The sequence below is a fragment of the Vigna umbellata genome, chromosome 2, assembly GCF_029865625.1.
Source record: "Vigna umbellata cultivar VRB3 chromosome 2, Vumbellata_1.0, whole genome shotgun sequence".
Taxonomy (NCBI): domain Eukaryota; kingdom Viridiplantae; phylum Streptophyta; class Magnoliopsida; order Fabales; family Fabaceae; genus Vigna; species Vigna umbellata.
Window position 1 is genome coordinate 10,597,576 of NC_142166.1, and position 23,784 is coordinate 10,621,359.

Here is a 23,784-nt window from a genome sequence, read left to right on the forward strand (position 1 = left end):
TCTTGTTCCTGTTGTAAACAAATTTCATAGAGTTTACTATTGCATTCTGTTAAATAAAATTCTCTGTTTCAGCCATCATTTCTTTGTATTTTAATATCTAAACTTTCACACATGTCAATCCTTAGATATCATATTTTCCAAGTCAAATATAGATTATGTCGATAAAAGACACTCCAATACTCGAATCAATACATTAGATGACAATAAATACAGTAATTAATGAATACAATTAATGTATCTTATAGAATGTGTTATTTATGTATATTATTAATGGATCTAGACAACATGACTTAATTATATGTCAATCTCTTTGACTATTTTATTTTAACCTAATCATAATTTATCAATGTCAAATTATTGTTATTTCGAACAAAATAATACTCATACAGATATGGTAAAGGTGTGCTCAAAACATGTGTAGTAAAATATTTAATCATGACAAGACTTTTTAAAAAGTTATACAATAATAAAACTTTTGTACATGAACTATTTTTCTCTCTTAAAATCCAAACACACACTAACATTAGAAGCAGCTAGATAAAACTATCCTTAGTAACTTTCATCTCACTTGATGGAGAGAAGCAACACTCTAAAGTTCCACTTGTATATAAATAACAAACTTTGCAAGAACAAAGACACGAAGAATGACAATTTAGTTTGGGTCGAGAGTAGGACACAAGAACCGTAATTATTATCCCTAAGAAAGCATAGAAAAGGCATAAAAAAAATGAAGAGTTGTTGCGAGAATTATATAGATAGATAAAGGCGTGTGTAGTGTTGGTGATTTGTGAGGGTGCCACTGAACGGTGGCAGCCCAATCCAAAGAGCGTGGAAGAGGACAAGAAAAGCCTCAAATGAGACTCTTATGCGTGTCAACAAGGGTGAAAGGTTGTTATAGCGAGATCGAGAACGATGAGGTGTAAAAGAACAAAAATATATATGAGGCCCCAAATCGCTACCCTTACATTCTCCCTAACCTGCGTATCCCAGGCTTTCGCTTACCTTATCCTATCCTCACTCACGCTATTTCTTTTTCTATCTCTCTCTCTCTCGCAATCTATATTCTCTCCCTAACCACTCTTTCTCTTCTCTCTTAATTCCCTCACCATCTCTCTTCTATCTCATTCATTTCCACACTATATATCAATCTTCTTATACAGCAGCTTCGTCGGTGCTTTAATTTTCTTTTGCGCCATCCAAATAATAACAATATATATATCTTCTTACTTTCTTTCTTTTAATATAAAGAAAAATTCCAGAGCTCTCAACGACGGAGATGCTGTTTCTATTTCGTCTCTCACTTCACATGCACAGATATTTCTGTTTTCTCTACTCGATGAATCCAACTATTGTTTCTTAGTAATTTCCGTCCGCGAGAAGCTAGCTGCCGAAGGTGTATAAATTTTCCGAAACGTCTAATCACTATTAATTCGACTGATTGATTCCTTCCGTTCCACTGCAATGGCTCCCAAAACTGGCAAAACCAAACCGCACAAGGCCAAGGGAGACAAGAAGAAAAGAGAAGAGAAAGGTTAATTCGTATTTCCAACTCTCAAATATTGCTTTCAATCCAAACGGAATCAAATCAGTTTCGGTTTTTTTTTCGCTTTTTCTTGTTGCATTACCATTAACGTACGTGCTAACAGAATCAACATTCAAACGCCGTCGTTCTGGTATCCAATGCATTGCTTATCTTTTAATCTCATTGGTTCGCCAAATTCTTCACCTTATCCTCTCCTCATATAAATTACATTTCCCTCTGCAGTTTTGCCCACCGTCATCGAAATTACAGTAGAAACACCAGACGAATCACAAGTTACTCTCAAGGTACCGCCTATGGAGTCGTTTCGCTTAATTTTCTGCTCTTTCGTCAGATCGATATTATATATATATATATATATATATATATATATATATATATATATGTATATGTATGTATGTATATGTATATGTATGTATGTATATGTGTGTGTAATAGAGATTCGTTTTTAATTTTTGTTTTCTGGACTGTGATTTTGTTCCTTTTAATTTCACCTTTCAAACTAAATATCAAAATGTCAACATTTGTTTTCAAAAGTTTGAGAAATATTTTTGGCTTTCCTACACATTATCAACTTGGTGGTTGTGATAATGTCTATTTTCCGAAATGTATTTGTGATTTAAGTTTCAAGAATACCTAATTTTTGATATTGACACATTCACAGTGTAACTCGGGGTTTTAGTGTTTGTAAATTTTAAGAAGTTGAAAATGGTCCTATAAATCATTCTTAAATAATAAAATCATTTTTTATTCTGTAACAAACACTTATATTTTTTTCTCTTTTTATATGACGTCATGGTTAAAACTAAAAGTGTTTTTTATTTTAAATCCAAATTAATCACATTTATTTTGTTATTACATTTTCCTCGTATAATATTATGTTTTCATATTTAAATTCACTTTATATTTAAATTATTTAGATATAGTATATTCATGCAAAATTTCACAGGAAGTTAAGATTATTCACGTATATGGTATGCTTAATTTATTTTAAACCATGTATTTTTTTTTCAATAACAATTATTTGCATTTGTGTGTGGCAGGGCATCTCCACGGATAGGATCCTAGACGTGAGAAAACTTTTAGCGGTACACGTTGAGACTTGTTCCTTGACCAATTTTTCCTTATCTCATGAGGTAAGCTTCTTCTGTACTTTTTTTTTTTAAATATTGTTTAAGATAATGTAAATATAATTATTTCAGTTCTTGACTTTATAAGCTATTTTTTTACTCATACTTTACAAACTTTTATCTTACAAACATAATTCATTTTTAAATATTTTATCATATTAAAATGAATTATTTTTTACAAATTAAAACTCGATGAAAATATAAAAATAAAACGAAGGATTAAATAACTAGTTTTACCTTTTAGGCCATTTATTCTACTCCATTTCTGGTAAATCTTGTCCTGACTTACTAACAAAATAAATTGTTTACATCAAAGTATAACTGCTCTCACGCAATTGAATATATAGAAAACTACATTGTTTGCATAATAATTGAAAATTTTGTTATTTTGGCTCAGTTTTAAAAAAATTTAGTCTTACATAGAATAATTATAAAAATAATACAACTTTTATATTTTTTAATCTAAATATTTCTAATTTTCCTAAAATATATATTTGCATTTTGTTTTTTCTAATCGATTCTTCAATTTGATTGATAAAATGTACAAGAGTTAAATACATTTATTTTGATAAACCAAATTTAGATATTTTAGTTTAATATTTTATTGAAAAAAATGGTAAGATAATGAATGGCCGAGGACGACGTGCAGTTGCATTAATTGGTGTCTTACCATTCTCCAACTATAGCTAGTGACCACTCGAGGATTTGGAACGTGGGACAGTTTTTCTCCATCTTTTGCATATGCATATATGCATACATACTCGTGTTTTGCAAGTTGTTTTGGCATGTCTCTTAAATCATATTCATGATTATAATGCTACAGTAATATAAACATGTTTTCTTTTTTGTTATTGGGAATTACATGTATCATGACTTTGAAAATGGAACAATATATTTTCTATATAATAAGAAAATATTTTACATATTTAAAATATCTTTCAAAAAGTGTTTATATAAAATTGAATTAATTTTATCATTCTATTTTTTCTTAAAAAATAATAAAATTAAATAATAATAAATAATTGTAATATTTGTATTTACATAAAAAAAGATACATCTCTTTTATATACACATTTAGTTTTCTTATTTTATCTTTTTATAATACAACTGTTTATGTTAACTTGTTTAACTGTTATTTCATAAAACTCTTACAAACGTTTAATTTATTTTCTTTCTTTTTGTATGTTCAATTAATCTTCCTTTCTTTATTATACTAGCTGTTTTTACTGCTCACATCCATATACTTCATTTGTGTTTTTTTTTCTTTCTTGTGGAAACTGTACAATTCTTCTGTGGAAAATTAAAAGCGAGATTTTAAAGTTTTTGATGTTGTAGTCACAATTATAATTTTGTTAGAAAAGGTTTTAAAAAATGCTAGTGATAACAATTTTGGTCGATACATTTAAGTGTATGAGTTTCCACAAGTGTATTATAACTTAACTTATCCGCAATTTTCCTATGTCAAATAAATAATTATATATTTTAAATTATATTTCCTTTATTTGTAATTAATTATTCATAAAATTATATATATATATATATATATATATATATATTTGTATATATTTTTTTATATATTACATTATTAATATTTATTTTTTGAAATTAAAATAATTATATTATCATTTTATCTTTTTTAAAATTATTTATTTAAATTTAACCGTTTTTTAAACTAAATTAATTATTATTAATAAAGGAAAGGAAACAAATGCGTGAAGCATATGCGTGTCCCCTAATATGACAATTAACAAGTTTTCTGTAGATGTATATAACATGGACGGCGTCCCCTAATATGACAGTTAACATTTTTTTTTTCTGTAGATGTGTATAACATGGACGGCGAAGCAATAATTTCTCCATACCTTATTAGCTTATGTCAAAATAAATCATAGATAAATAATATAAATTACATCCTTGTTTATTTACAAATTTTCATATACCATAATTTTTTTTTCATAATTAGGAAATTTGATTGATTGAGTGAAATTTTTAAGAAAAATTTTCTACGAAAACAGTGTACATGTAATAAAATATTATTGTATGTAATAGATGTATTTACGTTTACAAAAGTTATTTAAAAATTCACACATACGATAACTTGTGATTATTTAACAATTTTACTCTGTAATCTTTTACAATAAAAGAGAATTACGTGTAGAATTTCTAAAAAATTGGAATCTTCAGCTAATCTCATAAAATATTGATTAATTTAATAAACTATTTTACATAAAACTAATGATGAATAATATAAAAACAAAGAAGAAAACGCGATGCAATTATTGGGAAGTTGTAAATAAATAATCTAACGTCGACTAAGTGATAATAATAATAAATAATCTAATTAAAGGTAGAGAAATGTTTTATTATATTTTTTTTAAGTAATAAAAATTTGTAAGTTTACTACAAAGAGTAAGAGAGTCTCGAATTATTTAACCCTCCCAATGCCCTTGTCTTTCTGAAAAATAAAATAAAATAACTACAATAAATAATAATAACGGCTAACAGAATAAGTTGGACAGGTACGAGGCGCGAGGCTGAAAGACACGGTTGAAATCGTTTCCTTGAAACCCTGCCATCTGACCATCGTCCAAGGTAACGAACAGCACTAAACCAGAGCCCTCTGTTGACTATCACTGCCCACTGACAGTTTTTTTATTCTTTTGTCAGAGGACTACACGGAAGAGCTTGCCGTCGCACACATTCGGCGACTCCTTGACATCGTGGCCTGCACCACCTCCTTTGCCTCCGCCACAAAACCTCCCGCCTGCAAGTCCAAAGACCCCACCGAACCGGGTTCAGAAAATGGATCGGAAACAAGCCCAAGAGTCAAACCCGTGGATCCGAATTCGGACTCGGGCAATGCCAAAACCGACAAAGTGGACGGTGACATCTCCATGTGTCCACCTCCCAGGCTTGGACAGTTCTACGATTTCTTTTCGTTTTCTCACCTTACGCCGCCGTTTCAATGTAAGTTATATGTGTGTGTGCGTGTGTGTGTAAATATATATATATATATATATATAGAATGTATGTGTGTATAAAAGTATGCAAAATGTGTATTCCGTATTTTAAATGTCCACTGTGTTTTCCTTTTAGTTAGTTGCCTTTTCATCTTATTTGAAGCCCGATGAAATTTGCTTGAGGAAATGTATGGGCTTTGCAATGCTAAACCGGTACAACCGTAGTTATAAAATTTTATAGTTTTAATTCAATTGCTGTGGAAATCTATGTTGAGTTTAATCTTAAAGTATACATTGTAATTTTTTTCTTGCCCTTATAAAAGTGACTTTTGAACTGGTTGTTTCGAGTGATAGTGCATCTTATATGCGTATTTTAATGAAATCTATTTATGTTTTTGGTTATTTTCCTCTGCTTTGGTGAAATAATCTTCTGTGAAAACAATTGGGTAAAATTTATACTTCGAACTGTAGCGATGCTGTTGGAATTTTTATTTTCTTTTTGTATTTTGTTTTAGTGATGAATGCTCTTTTGCTCAACAAACTAGAAACATGGTGTTGTGCCAAGCTGCTAGCTCCAACAACTTTACGACCGAGTATATTTTTTGTTAAACTATGTTTCCTCTTCCATGGATATGTTACACTGCAATTAGATACATGAATAGTGGTTTGTGCCAGTGGATTTCGGTTAGCTTGGATATAATTCAAATTATTTAAGCAATATGAATATGCTTGATAGTAAATTGAGCTGGAAACCTTGTTTTTATTAATGTTCTTTTGGTTTTGATGCAGACATACGGAAATCAAATCGACCTTTCCTTGAGGAGAAAACAGAAGATGATTTCTTTCAGATTGATGTGAGATTTATTCTTTTGCTAACTTTTGTCTCGCGTTTTCTAAATTTTTTAACCCAAAAGGAATTTCCACAACCACTGGTGGTGAATGTGATATACCTTTGGAGGAAAGAGAGATAATCAATAGTAGATGTGTTAGGCAATGTTAAAAGGAGGATATAGGAGAGGAACCTATAAGGGTAGAATAAATTTGAGTTGTGAAAAGATAAAGCTTTATGCACATACTGTTTTGCTCCTTTCTCTTGAATGAGCTCTAGCAAATAATTTATCTTTGAAGTGATTTTTTTGTGCATTTCGCGTATGCAGGTTAGAGTTTGTAGTGGAAAACCTACTACAATTGTTGCTTCTAGAATAGGATTCTATCCTGCTGGAAAACATCCACTTGTGAGTCATACATTGGTGGGTCTGCTTCAGCAGATAAGCAGGGTTTTTGATGCTGTAAGTTCTAACTCATTGATGTTTCGTTACTGTTGCTGCTTTAAACAATTCCAGAACATTTTTCTTTTCTCGTAGTAACCGTTTATAAAAAGTAAGATTAAAAGCCATGACCAACTGGTCACCAGGACACAAATTTACTGCTATGCTGGGGTCATCCTCCAATATTTAATGTTGTATATAATTTATATTGCATGATTGAAAATAATAAATAATAACCCTTCTTGCAGGCTTACAAGGCACTTATGAAGGCGTTCACGGAACACAACAAAGTAAGTACTTCCCACAATTTTTCACATTACTATTCTAACTGTACCAGATGATTTTACTGTTACAGTGGCTCCTTTCAGTTTGGTAATCTTCCTTACGGTTTTCGTGAAAACACATGGGTTGTTCCTCCGGTTGTTTCTGATAATTCATCCATCTTTCCACCACTTCCCGTGGAAGATGAAACTTGGGGAGGAAATGGGGGTGGACAAGGCAGAGGTTGTAATCACGAAAATAGACAGTGGGCGAGAGACTTTGCAATTCTAGCTGCAATGCCATGTCAAACTGCAGAGGAGAGACAGATTCGGGATAGGAAAGCTTTTCTACTTCATAGTTTATTTGTTGATGTATCAGTCTTCAAAGCTGTTTCTGCTATAAAAAATTTAGTGGATATTAAGCAAAACTCTTCTTTGCCAACTTCGTATGAAGAAAGTATTGGGGATTTAACTATTAAAGTAACAAGAGATGTTTCCGACGCTAGTTTGAAGTTGGATTGCAAAAATGATGGAAATCGAGTTCTTGGATTGTCTGAAGAAGAACTAGCTCAAAGAAACCTTCTCAAAGGCATAACTGCTGATGAGAGTGCAACTGTTCATGTAAGTTAGCTAAGTGTCATGAACCTATTGTAGCACTAAATGGTTTTTGTTTTGATAAATTGTTCTTGCCTTTTGTTGTAGGATACTCCTACTCTAGGTGCAGTACTTATAAAACACTGTGGCTACACAGCTGTTGTAAAGGTCTCCGCTGACAGAGATTTGGAGGGGAGTCCTAATTCGTCAGAAATTGATGTTGAAGAGCAGCCTGAAGGAGGTGCAAACGCATTGAATGTTAACAGGTCATTTATTCTCTAGCACCATTTAATTTATTTTAGTACTAGAGGATCACGAGGACTATTTAATTAAAAATTAGTTCTTGCATTACTTTCTAATAAACTTTTGCATCATAAAAATTATAAAATTCATACACCAATAACGGGGAAAACTTGTTGCATTTGGAACTTATAATGCTGCAGTACTAATCTATTTTGGTAATTTATTTTGTATGATTAGCTTTAGCTTAACGGTGCTTTTACTTTTTTTTTCTTTGGGTAAATATGGTTTTATAAAGCACCTGATAAAAGTTTCTTTTCAAAATTATCTCAGCTTACGGATGATATTGCATAGGCCATCTACACTCCAACCATCAAATGCAAGTCAACGAATCCAAGGCACAGACATTGAATATTCACGTTCAACTCAATCATTGGTAAGGAAAGTCCTAGAAGAAAGTTTACAAAAATTGAAGGAAGAAACCACTAGACACAGAAAATCTATCAGATGGGAGCTTGGGGCATGTTGGGTACAACATTTACAAAATCAAGCTACTGGGAAAACTGAGCCAAAAAAGGAAGAAGAGGCTAAGGTTGAGCCAGCTGTTAAAGGTCTTGGGAGGCAAGGTGGATTACTAAAGGAATTAAAGAAAAAAATTGATAACAAAAACTCCAAAGTTGAAGTAGGAAAGGATATTTCCCCATCTAATAATGACAATGACATAAACAAGCAAGAAGCCACGAAACAGGAATTAGAGAGACAAGGGGAAGAAAAGGAAACTATATGGAGAAAGCTACTTTCTGAAGCTGCATTTACACGTCTTAAAGAATCTAAAACTGATCTTCATCTGAAGGTTCATCTCTGCTTTTTGACTTAAATGATGCTTTATTTTTCTGACGCTGTAACTGGAATGTTATTCTCAATAGGAATATGTCAATTTTATGATTTCTAGTCAGCAATGTGCTTATTATTCTATGTATTCATTTTTATTAATATATTTTTATTTGATACCTTCTCCATATTCTCAGTCACCTGATGAATTGATGGAGATGGCACATAAATATTATGTTGATACTGCACTTCCAAAGCTGGTGAGTTTCCTAACATTGAACCTATTTATATTTAAACTGAGTTATTTTGGAATGTGTTTAGTGATTGTTACTTCAAATTCATAGGTGGCAGATTTTGCGTCCCTTGAACTCTCACCTGTTGATGGAAGGACGTTGACTGATTTCATGCATACTAGGGGCTTGCAAATGTCTTCCTTAGGCCAAGTGGTAATATTCTTACGATAATGTTAACTAATGTCCTAAGGCATTGGTCAAGGAATCAAAAGTGGAAAGTTTCTATAAGAAAGTGTAATATTTAATGCTACAAATGCACCACATCCAATGAGAAAACCAAGTTATTGATTCCTTACCCATTCCCTAGGATACTAAAGAATAATATTTTTATTTTTTAATTATATATTTTTTTCTGCAGTATTTATTAGGTTCATAAATATATGTAGGGGTTTTCACAGGTCTGTTTGGGCCAAATTTAGTTGAAAGTAAAATTTGAACCAATTAATTTTCATTGTTTTGAATTTTTCGAAAAAAACATTCAAAATCGAAATCCAACCTGCCCATTCTTGATCTTCTCGATTTGGTTCAGACCAATTGGATCCAATTATATTTAAATATACAAAATTTTGTTTTTGCGAAGATGTCAGAATACAAAATTTTGTCCAAAATTCGCCAATAATTCTATAATTAAAAGAGATAAACAACATTTTTGAAGTGTAATTGACTTACATCAACTAAATAAAAACAAAAAATTATATAATTATATCTTAAAATCTGATATATAACAATTAATAATAGAAAAATTCATCCTTGGTTTGGTTCTGGTTCATCATGCTTGGACCAATTAACATTGGATTTTATTTCTTTGGTTAGAATTAGATGCGATTAAGCTAAAATGCCAAATAAATTTAATTGGTTTGATTTGTATTCTTGAGTTGGTCTGGTTGATCCAAATGGATGAACACCCTTAAATATAATAATGAACTATATGCTCTCTCTCCCATGTGCATGTGTTATGAAGTCTAGGTTGAATGTTTTTAAATATACAGAGGTGTAGTATTGTTTCATTGTGTCTAAAAGGAGAACACACATAGCTGTATTTATACTTACCCTGTTTATACAAAAAGAATCAGACGTAAATGATAATACGATCAAATCCCTGACTATTAGCAGCTCATATCAACATGTGATGTTCTAATGTTAACATTAAACATGCCATTTAACAATAGGAAACTTCACTAATAATCCAATACTATTTTTTCATTCAAATTCTGCCTGCCAGGTTGAGCTTTCAGATAAACTCCCTCATGTGCAATCTCTATGTATACATGAGATGGTTGTTCGAGCCTACAAGCATATCTTACAAGCAGTTGTTGCTGCAGTTGATAATGTTTCTGAATTGGCTCCATCTATTGCATCATGCCTAAATATATTGTTGGGAACACCAACATCTGAAACTAGTGATGAAGATATTATTACTAGTTATGAACTGAAATGGAAATGGGTAGAAAACTTTCTTCTGAAGAGGTTTGGATGGCAATGGAAGGATGAAAATGGTCAAGATTTAAGAAAGTTTGCCATTCTTCGGGGACTCTGCCATAAGGTAAAATAAAAGGCCCATTCTGTAATAGATTGATTCTGATCACTTTACTCCATTGTTATTTCAATTAAAAAAAAATCCTCTAACAGGTGGGGCTTGAACTGGTTCCTAGGGACTATGATATAGATACATCATGTCCTTTTAGAAAGACGGATATTGTAAGCATGGTCCCCATATATAAGGTGAAATACACAACACCTTCACTTTTACGCAGGAAACTAATACTTTCTAAAGTCCTAATCACTAAATTACAACTTGAATTATCTTCGCAGCATGTAGCTTGCTCATCTGCTGATGGCCGCACACTTTTGGAATCATCCAAGACTTCCTTGGATAAAGGTAAATTGGAGGATGCTGTCAATTATGGCACAAAGGTATAAATAATTTATTCCATCTCAGATTATATCTGTTCCTGAAGCCAACAACTATATTTACCCACATTTTGCATTGAATCTTGAAGGCACTCTCAAAATTAGTGTCGGTATGTGGGCCTTACCATAGAATGACAGCAGGAGCATATAGTCTCTTGGCTGTTGTGCTGTACCATACTGGAGATTTCAATCAGGTATGTTTTTATATCCTTAAGTGCTCTCCGTTAATTTATCAATACTAGTTACATATTGTTTTTCTTCTATGAATCATACATAAAAAAGTGTTAAAAGTATTTTTGCGAACTAAATATTTCACTTTTTTTGGTGGTTGTTTTGCTTAGTTTTGATAGAACATGACATTAGTGAATAAAGAAAATCAATATTAGGTCAGTGCAGAGAATCCCTTGGGGACGGCATCAATTTTCTGAAGTACATTTTAGTAACTGCAAACACTATCAAAGAATAAATGAGGCTTCACATAATCAAGAAACATTTTTGAAAAAGGTTCCGAGTTAATTCCAATCAAATTAGTATCATTGTAATGACTTTATATGTGCTTTTGCTAGGCAACTATTTATCAGCAAAAGGCACTAGATATTAACGAAAGAGAGCTTGGACTGGACCATCCTGATACGATGAAAAGTTATGGGGATCTTGCTGTTTTCTATTATCGACTCCAACATACGGAATTGGCTTTAAAGTATGCTTCTTTACATCATATTCGTAAGATAAACTGTTTGATTGTAATAATGGAAATAGCTTTCACGGTTCTTCATGTGAGAATCTGGTACCCTTTCTACTTCTGATGATAGAAATTGTTACAATTGATAGTGGGGTTACATAGAGATCATAATTGATTGAAGTATTCTATGCATTTCAGAAATTCCTGAAGGCTTTACTATGAAAATGCTTTCTTCAAAATTGCAACACAACTTAAATTAATATTAGTAAAAATCAACAAAACTAATATTATTGGATAAAAATGAGTAGGCAAACATCCTAGAAAAGTCAACAGAACTGGGCCAGTTTCCTATGTTATATATTGTTTCATGAAAGAATATTAAGAAAATTCCAAAATTAGCTGGTGTTGTTGATCTATAATTGCGTTCATCTTAGATCATTATAGGGCTTTTAAGATAAAAAGCGCGTGAATTGGATCTCATTTATTATGAATTTGTTGACGGACACGTGATTTTCTTGATGGATACATACTATGCTGTTCGGGTTTAGTAAAAATTTCCCTTTGTCTAGTTACGTAACAAATAAGAAAACTCCTGTAAATAATTACACTAATCTTTTTATCTTATTTGTTTCTAGGTATGTTAATCGTGCTTTGTATCTTCTGCACTTAACTTGCGGACCTTCACATCCAAACACGGCTGCCACCTACATTAACGTAGCAATGATGGAAGAAGGATTAGGGAATGTCCATGTTGCTCTCAGATACCTTCATGAGGCTTTAAAATGTAACAAAAGATTACTTGGAGCTGATCATATTCAGGTTCTCCCTTATTCCTTGCACGAACCTTACAGGTTACTGTCGCATGAGACTTCATGTTCATAAGTTGGTCTGGTAATATGATAAATATAACTTATGAATAGATCATAAAGGAAAAAATGAAAAACTAAATTCACTTGGTGACTGACTTAAGACTCTAAGCCAATAACTTACTTATCCATTTTACTTCACCAGTCATGACAGTTCAAATTTCTATTCAACTTGATTATTAATTCTTTGGAACAAATCACTGTTTCAGCATTCATCTTGACCTGAGCTCTTAGGCTGATTGAACTACAACTGGCTGAAATAGTGGATCAGTTAACCCATGCATTATTTCAAGATTCAAAGCAGAAAACTAGCTATACACCACTACCAATACAACCTAATTTGTCTTGTACATGCCTTTACTCTTTTCCGTTGTCATATTTCATCTTAAAACCAATTGTCATTAAATGAAATATTCCAATAGACATATAAGTCTCATCCCAAAAGTTCACCCAGGCAATATGGAACTTTCCAATACCCCTCCCTCCACAGATTCTTGTCAAACTAGGCAAACCTACTAGAATAGGCAATTATCAAGATAATAATGGGTTCCAATACTAAATCCAATTTCATATTTAAACTAATTTACATTGAATGAAGTTATGGAACTTTCCAATTGATTTTTGTACGTGTCTCACTTCTTGGAATGCATCTTATATATTATCTACCGGGAAACTTCCTGTAATGTAAATTAGTTTTAGGATGAAATCTTACATTGTTTAACATCTGCTCTCCCAGCTTCAAATAGCTGATGTATTCTACTTTTTAACCCAGTCTTTTGTATAGTTGGCCTTGGTTGAAGGAAACATATGCTTTGGAAATTTTTGAAGAATTTCACTTGACAATTTTAACTTTATAGTTCTGTCACCAGTTGAACTATTTAACTTACAACAGCAAATTACTAACATATTTGAGTTGTTGTCCTGACCTGATCATATGTAGGTTAACCTTATCGTGTGAATTTTCTATTCAGTTCCTAGTGTCAACTTATCATGTAAAGCATTGTAGCAACCCCATACACACAATTTAAACTGTGGAGATTACATGTTTAAAAAACAATTGGGGCCCGTTCTAAATTTTAAAAAAATTATGAGTAATGATAGGGTAACACACGTTTACATTCATTTGACACACATTATAAAGGTAAAATGGTCATAGAAAAGTGAATTTTGTATTTTTTCAAAAAAGAAGAAAGAAAAAAGTAAGAAAGGATAGTGTTAAATAAATTAAAAAATATGTGTGAATCAAAGTATCATTTCTCAAAAACTACTTAGTCTCAAACCTATTGACTAACTTAGCGTAACTTTTGCCTAGTACTGACATAATGTAGTGCTTGATTGCAACAAGAGATTGTGTTGGAGTCACTAAAGCGGGGGGTATTGTTGGAAATTTCAAAAGAGGAGATTGGCATCAAGAGTAGTGTAAAATTTGACAAATATAGTGACTTTCATTCTATGATGTTAGAAGTCTCACGTCTACTAGAGATAAGGTCAATTTAGAATATATATGTAGGTGCAAAGTTCACCTTATAAGCTGGTTTCATAGAGTTGAGTTAGGCTTAAAATCTACTTCTTAACATGGTATCAGAGCTTGGTTTTGCTAGGTGATAATGCTGTCGTTGACACAATCAAATTAACACTACTAAACTATAATAACTTCAATATTGTTAAGATAGTAGCAAACAAAATAGAAAGGGTAAAGTTAACCCTAAGTCATCGCCCAACGAGAAGGCCTCCCTTGCCTCTCTACCAGACTCAAATTTGGCACTCGCTCAACGAATGGTTGGCTTGCCCAAGAGTCTGCATAGCACAAACACCCAAAATTGATACCTTTGGCTCTAAAATCGTACCACTTCACATGACTTATTAGTGGCCAAAGGTATCACTTTACAATTTTAATTCAAATTTCACACATCAAAGGTTAAGTTAACATGTAACACATATTCACATTCAATCACTCTTTATTTATCATACTGAGTTAATCAATTATAACATGCCAATCTATAATAGATTTCCCAGTCAATTTCCTCATCAAATGCACCATTTGAAATCAATTGAGTCCAATTTACAAAATCCTTGAGGCCAACACACCAACAAATAACAACTACAAATAATAAACTCTAATAATACTATCAAGTCAACCAAATGCACATCCTAACCAATTCATCTCATCCCCAATTTCATTTAGTTCAAAACAAATTAATACTACAATTTCCTACAAAAAGAAATCAATTTTAAATAACTAAATTCCCTTATTTTACTTATGAGTTAAAGCCTATCCTAATGAGATTTATTTTTTGTTCCACCTATTGTGCCACCCGCTATCAAGATATTTCTTGTTTGTTGAGCCTATCGTGTCACCCGTTGTTAGGTCGCTATTGAACCACCCATTATTGTTCAAACTTGCACTCGAGATATATATCTCGATGTAAGGGGGTTTTGTTGGAGATCTCATATCGACTAGACATAAAACAATTTCCTAGTACACAATGGGTTCAAATCTCACTTTACAAGCTAATTTTGTGGGGTTGAGTTAGACTTAAAGTTCAATTCTTAATATGGTATCAAAGTCATGGGTTAGAGTCTATCTTAACAAAATTTGATGTTTGTTGGGTATATTATTCCACCTGCTATCAGACCACTATTAAATCATCCACTAATGTCTAGTCGCACCCTCGAGATATATATACCTCAGCGTGAGGGGAATGTGTTGGAAGTCTCACATCGACTAGAGATAAGACTCATTTAGAGTATATGTGGGCGCAAACCTCACCTTACAAGTCGGTTTTGTGAAGTTGAGTTAGGCTTAAAGTCCACTATTTAACATATGAAATGCAATTTTGTTTGAGTACTAGTCATGTTATGTAAGGTGTAGGCTAAATATTAAGTTCATGAAAGCACTTGTTCATGCTCGATTTTTTCACAAATATGCATTAGAGTAGCGTAGTTTGCATTTTTAACTTGTTTTACACATATTTGGCTTTTCAGACAGCTGCAAGCTATCATGCAATAGCTATTGCTCTTTCTTTGATGGAAGCATACTCTCTAAGTGTTCAACATGAACAGACCACCCTCCAGATCCTGCAGGCTAAACTTGGTTCTGACGATCTAAGGACACAGGTAGTCTTACATATCCCTTTTTGATGATGGATTAAGTCACATAAATGGTAATCCTTGTTACTTATGCAAATATTTGAATTCATTATAGGATGCGGCAGCATGGCTGGAATACTTCGAGTCAAAGGCTCTCGAGCAACAGGAGGCTGCACGGAATGGTACACCTAAGCCAGATGCCTCAATCTCCAGCAAAGGTCATTTAAGGTAGTGATTACAATTAGAACAAGCTCCACTTATGTCAATCTATCTGGTTCACTCTATGCATTTTGGTTGAATGATCTATACATAAGAGCTTATCTGAGTTTGTTGACCTCTACTAGATATTTCATCTTTTATAAAATCACCAATTGGAATGTGTTTAGACTTCATGTTGAGTAAGCATATGCATTTATCAGTATCACAGGCCAAAGCTAAAGGTTAATAAGTTGGTGGAACAATAAGCAAGCTTATTTGTTATAATTTGAAAAAAAACAAAGTAAAAAGATAATGTTGTGGAGTGCTTGAGCATTTAAATGATTAAAGTAAACATGGACAATGCAGCTCAATCACAGTTTCTCCTGTGTTTTGATTTTACAACAAAATTTGAGAATATATGCTTTTTAAACATGCGAACTTTAGAACAAGATCCACTTATGTCAATCTAGCTGGTTCACTCTATGCATTTTGGTTGAATGATATAACATAAGAGCTGATCTGTGTTTGTTGACCTCTACTAGATATTTCATCTTTTATAAAATCACCAATTGGAATGTGTTTAGACTTCCTGTTGAGTAAGCATATGCACTTATCAGTATCACAGGCCAAGGTTAATAAGTTGGTGGAACAATAAGCAAGCTTATTTGTTATAATTTAAAAAACACAGCAAAAAGATAATGTTGTGGAGTGCTTGAGCGTTTAAATGAATAAAGTAAACATGGACAATGCCAGTTCAATCACAGTTTCTCCTATGTTTTGATTTTACAACAAAATTTTGAAATACAGGATTACATTATGTTGAGAATATATGCTTTTTAAAAATGCCAACTCTATCTAATTCATTAATTCCTCTTCAAACATGCAAACTTTATCTAATTCCAGAAGAGCATAGTTTTCAGCATCCAACAGATTTTTTATAGGACCAATTTTGTCAATGTTTTGCTGAATCTGGTCAACTGTATCCAAAGGAACATCAACCTCAGAATGATCATTGCCAAAAGAACACACTTATGTATCCCCTATCCTGCAGTCTATCGTTTATACAAATAACATAATAACTTCCATAAAACTTGATAACTTCCTACGTAGACCATATTTAAAATAATTGCTCCTAAACCTAATAAATTAATACACAAATGATAATATGTAACTGCTCCTATTTTTTTCCAATAACTGTCATAACTTCTAATCCCATCATTAATGTCTACTGAAAAATTTAACCACTGTTTACATCCAGTCCTATATGACTTTGGTTTTATTAAATCTTTTCATTTCCTTTCAAAGTTCATGACAATAAAAAATGCCTTCTACCAGTGTGTCAGACCTCTTGGACTACATAACACCGGACGCAGATCAGAAAGCGCGGGAAGCACAGAAAAAGGCTCGTGCCAAGGTAATACATGTCTTCTTTTTACCCAGGCTGCAAATGCATTCGCCTTTCTTATATTACTTAATACTTGTAAAATTAATTTTATATCTCGTTGTGAAACAAACTAAATTATCATCTATTTTACAGTTAAAGGGAAAACCGGGCCAAAACTGGGAAACAGCTTCAGATGAAAATCAGAAGGATGAAGACATGTCTAAAGATTATTCATTTACAGAGACTACTAGTGATAAAGAAAATAAATCTGAAGCTCAAATTAAAGACAACGGGATTGATAAAGTTGAGTCCACTCACATAGACCAAACGATGGTCAATGAAAGTAATAATAAACTGGCACAGGATGACAGCTCGGATGAAGGGTGGCAGGAAGCTGTTCCCAAGAGTCGGTCACTCACTGGGCGCAAGTCATCTTCATCTAGAAGACCCACCCTAGCAAAACTAAACACTAACTTCATGAATGTTTCTCAGTCAAGATATCGAGCCAAGCCTAATAACTTCTCTTCTCCAAGAACAAATTTAAATGAGACCATTGTGGGACCACCTCCTTCTGTTCCAAAAAAGTTTGTTAAGAGTGCAAGCTTCAGTCCAAAGCTGAATAGCGGTAGTGCCCCCGATGGTGGAGCAGTAACAGACTCTAAGTCAGCTCCAGCCACCCCTGCTCCAAGTGATCAAATTGCTAAACCAGCTCCTTCTAGCACGGGTGTCAGTGTTCAATCAGCAGGTAAACTTTATTCCTACAAAGAAGTAGCCTTAGCCCCACCTGGAACAATTGTGAAGGCGGTGGCTGAACAGTCACCAAAAGGAAATCCTATCCAACAAAATTCTGAGATTAGTGGCATGATAGTTTCAATAAAGGACACTCAAAATATTGTGGCAACGAATGACGTGGAAGATTTTGGTCAGAAATCAATTATTGAGAAAATACAAATCCCTGTCCGTGAAGAAAAAAAAGAAAGGGAAACCACGGTGGTGAACGGTAATACAGAAACAGTAAACAATAAGGCCGACGACGAGGTTGCACTTAAAATCCAGGAAGCTAGCATTGTTTCCATAATAGAGAAGAAAAGTGAAGTTGGAAACATCACAGTTGTCGAGATTGCGAATTCTGGTTGCATAGATAATATAAACAAGACTACCTCTAAAGGTGAATCCGAGGTACTACTGCAAGAAAGTTGTGAAGCAACATCCGACAATCCAAACCCCCTAACCATTTTAGTTGAAGACGAAAAACAGGTACTTGACAACGAGTCCTATTTGTTGATAGATACGGGTAACGAGGGAGATGACAAACATGAATCTAGCAGCAATGCAGTCTGTAAGCCACTACCATTAGAAGGAGAAAAGCAAGAAACAGAAACAGGAAAGGAACCGACCAAGAAACTTTCTGCAGCTGCACCACCCTTTAATCCATCCACAATTCCAGTTTTTGGATCTGTTCCTGTTCCAGGCTTTAAGGATCACGGAGGTATTTTGCCCCCACCAGTAAATATTGCTCCTTTGCTTCCTGTCAGTCCCCGAAGATCACCGCATCAGTCAGCTACGGCTAGGGTTCCATATGGTCCACGAATATCTGGTGGCTATAACAGATATGGGAACCGTGTTCCGCGGAATAAAGCTGTATTCCTCTCAGGTGAACCCTCCCCTGATGGTAACCCCAATAGTCCTCCTAGAATAATGAATCCACATGCCACAGAGTTTGTACCAGGCCAACATTGGGTATCTAATGGCTATGTTGTTTCTCCCAACGGATATGTGACTTCTCCAAATGCCATTCCAGGGTCTCCAAATAATTTTGCCCCAGTGTCTCCCAATGCCATGCCAGTGTCACCTAGTGGATATCCTGCTACTCTAAATGGTATCCAAGTGAATCACAACGGGCCTGTACCATCTCCAACCATTTCAACTGATTCATCACAAATTGCATGTGTTGAAACTGATATTGAAGACAAGAGTCAAACTCTGGATGAGGAAAGTAAAAGTTCTTTTCCAACAGATGTAAGTTCTGAAAAGAAACATGTTGAGCAAAATCCTCAAGAACTATCTGCCAGCAGTGAAAACTCTACTCCTAAAGTAGAAGAAAAGCAGGCAGATCTCAGCCCCCCCTCTGATTTTAGTAACGAAGATACAGTGATCAAGAAGGATGCAGTGGATCAGAAAAAGCAAAGCAAGTGCTGGGGAGATTACAGTGACAGTGAAGCTGATATGATTGAGGTCACAAGCTAAGGAGTGGTAAGCTTTTCTTATTAAAATGATAAAAATAAAATAAAAAAGAAATCGTTTCCTCTTAGCTAGGGGATTTGTATGCCTATCGAGATACCAAAATGTGATGCCAGAATTGACTGGACTGAGGAGGTCTTTGAGGCAGAACTGATTATTTGAGGATTTGTGAAAGGCCTCACGCCGGTACATACTTCTCTCTGGAGGTTCAAATTTAGTGCGTGATTTTGTGAAGGTCACCATGATAATGGAGGGGGAAAGGCTTTCTTGGTAGCTAATTGGCCATGTCTTGAATTGTTTTAATTTTTCCTGCTACTTTCTTTTTGCTTATTCAAAATGGAAATACTCTTACGGCTGATCACTAGGTTGAAATTGCCGGACAATTAAGGCTGCATTTGTCAGGCCTGTGTTTAACTTTTTCAAGTTGTAGAAGCAACCCTTAGATCTTACGAACTTGTCCATAATTTTATTTTTAAACGGTGACAGTGTTTGGCACTAAAATTCCGGGTTTGAAAGTGACGGAGCGATGATTTACTTCAAATTCCTATTTTAATAAACTGTTTTGAATTAGGTTCACATTTTTAAACTTCGTTATTGGCACTGGTTGTTTGAAAGGCTGTGTATTAAACTTTTCTGTTTCTAACATTACAGAATGATTGAATTAATATCTACATCAACTGGTGGCGGCTTATAATAAGTTAGCCATTTTTGGAAGGATGATGATCCAATCGGAAACAATCACCAAAAAATAACAATGATGCCAACTTTTCTAAAATGCACATGTGGGCGATCTCCGTCGAAATTCCATGACTAGCAGCGTGGCTTGAGTGTGTGCAAGCGCCCCAAGAAGAACAAAAACATGAAAAATCTGATGACTATGACCTGCAATATCAAATGCCCCAGGCTTCCATCGCTCTGGTATTCTAGTGACATAGAACACAGCTCCAGTGGCATATAGAATGGCCATTAGAAGCTCAAATCCTAGTGCAACAACAACCTGTGGGTGCTCCCAATGGGTCACAAGAACATGAACTGCAGGAATGACACCTGAAAATCCCATGGAGAGAAATAAACAAGCTCTGAAGGGTCGCAAGTGAGGGGAAGAAAGTGAAGGGGCGAGAAGGGTGATGATGGCGAGGACTCCAAACACAGTTATTGAGGTCAAGTAGAATGTCCTTATGTGAGGATTGCAGAAAAAGACATAGTAAATTGGAGCATAGAAGGAGCAAACTATCATGAGAGAAATTCCTACATAATCTAGACGCCAGAAAAACAGGTTGAAGCATTTTGAGTGGCATGCCATTAGATGGGAAATACTACTGAAAGCCAAGCAGCCCATTCCTCCAGCTAAGAAAACAAACCACGGCCATCTAGGAATTGTTTCTGCTTCTGCGCCATCTCCCAGGTCAGGAATGATAGATGGTACCAATAAGTAGCTCAAATGCGAATTCTGAAAATAATTAAATAAATAAATAAAATCACCAACACGGAATGAATTACTAAGTTTATCATAAAAGTAATCAAACATAATGCAAAAAACAATTTAGTACTGTCAGAAGACTCTCTAATACATCCAAGCCAATCCACTACTATAATCGATTAAAAAGTACAAAATTATGCATGAAAAGTTTATCATGTAAAGAGTGACTGTCACAGTTTTATTTTCTTTAAAAAAATTAATAATAGGTGTTTGCTCTATTTTTAAATAATAATAGTTTTAAAACTTTTACACGTTGATTAGAAAAATATTTAATTAATATAAATTTATTCCTGACTTTTATTGTTTTATATCTATTTTTAACACAAGTGATTTTGCATTGGTTACTCCTAATTTTATGTAGTTATTGAAAAATGGCTTAAAAGACTAAAGTTGTTTTGGAGCAGATAAAATATATTTTAAAGAATATGTTAGAAAACCTAGTTACCAAAAACTATACTAGTATCGACTAGATATTAATTCAATTATTATAATAATGATATATAAATATAATATCGTAGATGTGAGATTTTAAAAACTTAAGTAAAATATAAATTTACATTATTTTAACATTTAAAATACATATAGAAATTAAACATATCATCAAACTTAAATTTAAATCTCTATAGTATTTGTTAATAGGAAAATTTTCCATGGACCTCTTTTAAACTTTTGTGCACCTTCCCGAATTTAAAAGTATTATTTTGTCGGTGTTAGATGGAGTTGAGGTAAAGATGGATGATTTGTGTTTCACCGCCCTTGTTAATAATAATCTATTAACCCCACATATACATCATCCAATTGTAGTTTCCAAAATCAGAAAATTATAACATCTCTAGCCAATTATCTTAAAAGCTTTTAACTAATTAAAATACTAATTTTACGTAAATTATTTATTTGAAATTGGACTGGAGAAATTATTTTCAATTTTGAAAAAAAAAATATACTAGGCTCTAAGTAAATAGAAAACAAACCAAGAATCCAGTAGTGATCGGAAGAGAACCATTGAATTCCTTTCCCATAATAAAGAGTTCCATCTCCATCGCCCCTACCCTACAATACGACGTAGCATCGCATCACTTCATTCATTCATTCATCTTTATCATATTCTCTCCAAACAAAGACCCTTAAATCATACCTGAAGATACTCGGAAAACAACATCCCAGCATTGCCAACGCCGCAAATATAAGAAACCCAACCAAATGCCTGCACCAATAACAGACAAAGAAACAAACATGTTGTGTTAAAACGATTGGACGAGAAAACACTGTGCCATAATCTTACTTAGTTATCCCTTATTAAAAAATTTCACATGACTTCCAAATTTATATTATGGATTATATAAATCTGGAATATAAATTCAAAATTTTACAATTTGGTGAAACATAATTTGAAACATTTTTTTTTTAAATTTGTATTACAGAGGGTAGAATTTGTAGTATAAATTTACATTACATATATTACATATTGTTTCAAGGAAACATAATTTGCATTTCAAATTTATATGTAAAATTATGAATGTAAATTTGATCACAAAGTATATAATTCAAAATATGATTTATATTATTGAATGTTTTTTAAATTTATATTACGATTCACATAATCTAAAATGTACATTTGAATCATGATGATAATTAAAAATATTTCTGGATTACACAATCCAAATACCTAAGTTAATTTCGATGTAAGTATAATTAAAATTTAAGAAAGTGTAAGGAACAAGAAGAAAAAAGAGGTTGCAAGAAGAAATTCCCAATAAACAACGCATAAACAAGTGAAGAAGAAATTCTCACGTCCAAACATTGAGCGTTTCGTTGTGCCACATGAAGACGCTCAACAATGCCTCCTTCACGGACCACTCCGACCGGTAATGATCCAAGATGAACTCGTTGTCTTTCAGGTACGTCGGCAACTCCTCAAACCTCACCAATCGCCTTTTCCCCATTCTCTTCCTCTTCCCTCTTTTCCCGCGACCGTTCCTCCACGCTCGCCGGAAAATAACTAACCGTTTTTTCCGGCGAGTGGGTCAACAGCGCTTTGTTTTCGCTCTCACCCCTCACGCCTTAATCCATTTTCTTCCCCCTTCCTTCTATTTATGCGCATCGGGTAAAAGACAATGCTATCTGAAGTGTGAACCATTTTTCTTTGCTTAAAAAAATTGTTTGGTTGTGGACGCAAAGCAATAGAATTTGAAGGCAATTTGATTGCGTGCGTGCAGGGATTAGTGGAATACACTAAGATTACCGTAAATTGAAAATGTGTTTTTTTTAGGGATTGTGATTTTAGACTAAGGAAAGGGGAATCACGTTTTGTGAGAAGGTGAAGAGTGAGATTTCTGTGAACGAAGAAATAGCATTTTTCAAACGATAAATTAACGAGCTCGTTTCTAAAGCGTGACGAAATGTATTGTCACCGCTCATGCAAAAATCACTTTTGATAATGGCTTCTTACTTTTTGCTTTATGTCCAATTAAATTTGGTGTTAAGGTTAAGGAAAATAAATAAATGTAGATATAGTATAATATAAGTGACTAAAATAATAATTAAAAAAAATAAACAAAAAGCACATGGTGTTGTTAAATATCTTGATAAAAGAATGTGATTATTATAAATTTTTAGTAAATAGAGTGACTCACACTCTAATACTAATTTCAAATTTAAATGGATTTATTATATGTAATTAAAAATAATTATAAAATATAAATAACAAAATGAATATATTGATAAGATAAAATAAAAAAATTGTTTGGTTAGAAAATAATTACAAAAAAAAATGTTTTATTAATAATTAAGTTATAGATTATTCCATACATCTTCCC

The 23,784-nt window shown here is 33.3% G+C and overlaps 2 protein-coding genes across 3 annotated transcripts; one reads left to right on the top strand and one right to left on the bottom strand.

Annotated features, from left to right (window-relative positions):
* The first annotated feature begins 996 nt into the window (after positions 1 to 996).
* LOC124834509 (protein REDUCED CHLOROPLAST COVERAGE 2-like) lies at positions 997 to 19,937 on the top strand. Of its 2 annotated transcripts, XM_088106097.1 has the most exons (23): positions 999 to 1,531; positions 1,766 to 1,827; positions 2,584 to 2,676; positions 5,190 to 5,262; positions 5,338 to 5,637; positions 6,420 to 6,484; positions 6,788 to 6,919; positions 7,147 to 7,188; positions 7,267 to 7,779; positions 7,861 to 8,018; positions 8,326 to 8,845; positions 9,021 to 9,083; positions 9,168 to 9,269; positions 10,339 to 10,659; positions 10,746 to 10,838; positions 10,929 to 11,030; positions 11,117 to 11,221; positions 11,594 to 11,727; positions 12,345 to 12,528; positions 15,561 to 15,692; positions 15,781 to 15,893; positions 17,199 to 17,277; positions 17,401 to 19,937. In XM_088106097.1, the coding sequence occupies exons 1-23, from the start codon at positions 1,462 to 1,464 to the stop codon at positions 19,492 to 19,494; spliced, it is 5,550 nt and encodes a 1,849-aa protein (XP_087962223.1). In that variant the 5' UTR covers positions 999 to 1,461; the 3' UTR covers positions 19,495 to 19,937. The 2 variants fall into 2 exon arrangements, with proteins under 2 accessions (XP_087962222.1, XP_087962223.1); XM_088106096.1 differs by having other exon boundaries at positions 997 to 1,531; positions 10,746 to 11,030.
* Positions 19,654 to 23,434, bottom strand: LOC148203404 (heptahelical transmembrane protein 2-like). The gene is made up of 4 exons (XM_088106098.1): positions 22,760 to 23,434; positions 22,104 to 22,172; positions 21,940 to 22,018; positions 19,654 to 20,938 (listed from the first exon to the last, which is right to left on the bottom strand). Exons 1-4 carry the CDS (start codon positions 22,909 to 22,911, stop codon positions 20,258 to 20,260), a joined length of 981 nt encoding a protein of 326 aa, XP_087962224.1. The 5' UTR covers positions 22,912 to 23,434; the 3' UTR covers positions 19,654 to 20,257.
* Between the last annotated feature and the right edge of the window lie 350 nt (positions 23,435 to 23,784).

Coding starts and splice junctions, on each gene's coding strand:
- LOC124834509 (XM_088106096.1), top strand. CDS start 1,462: ATGGCTCCCAAAACTGGCAAAACCAAACCGCACAAGGCCAAGGGAGAC. Junction 2,677..5,189: donor ATTTTTCCTTATCTCATGAG/GTAAGCTTCTTC, acceptor TAAGTTGGACAG/GTACGAGGCGCGAGGCTGAA. Junction 12,529..15,560: donor TTGGAGCTGATCATATTCAG/GTTCTCCCTTAT, acceptor TTGGCTTTTCAG/ACAGCTGCAAGCTATCATGC.
- LOC148203404 (XM_088106098.1), bottom strand. CDS start 22,911: ATGGGGAAAAGGCGATTGGTGAGGTTTGAGGAGTTGCCGACGTACCTG. Junction 22,173..22,759: donor GAAACGCTCAATGTTTGGAC/GTGAGAATTTCT, acceptor TTATTGGTGCAG/GCATTTGGTTGGGTTTCTTA. Junction 20,939..21,939: donor CGATCACTACTGGATTCTTG/GTTTGTTTTCTA, acceptor AATTATTTTCAG/AATTCGCATTTGAGCTACTT.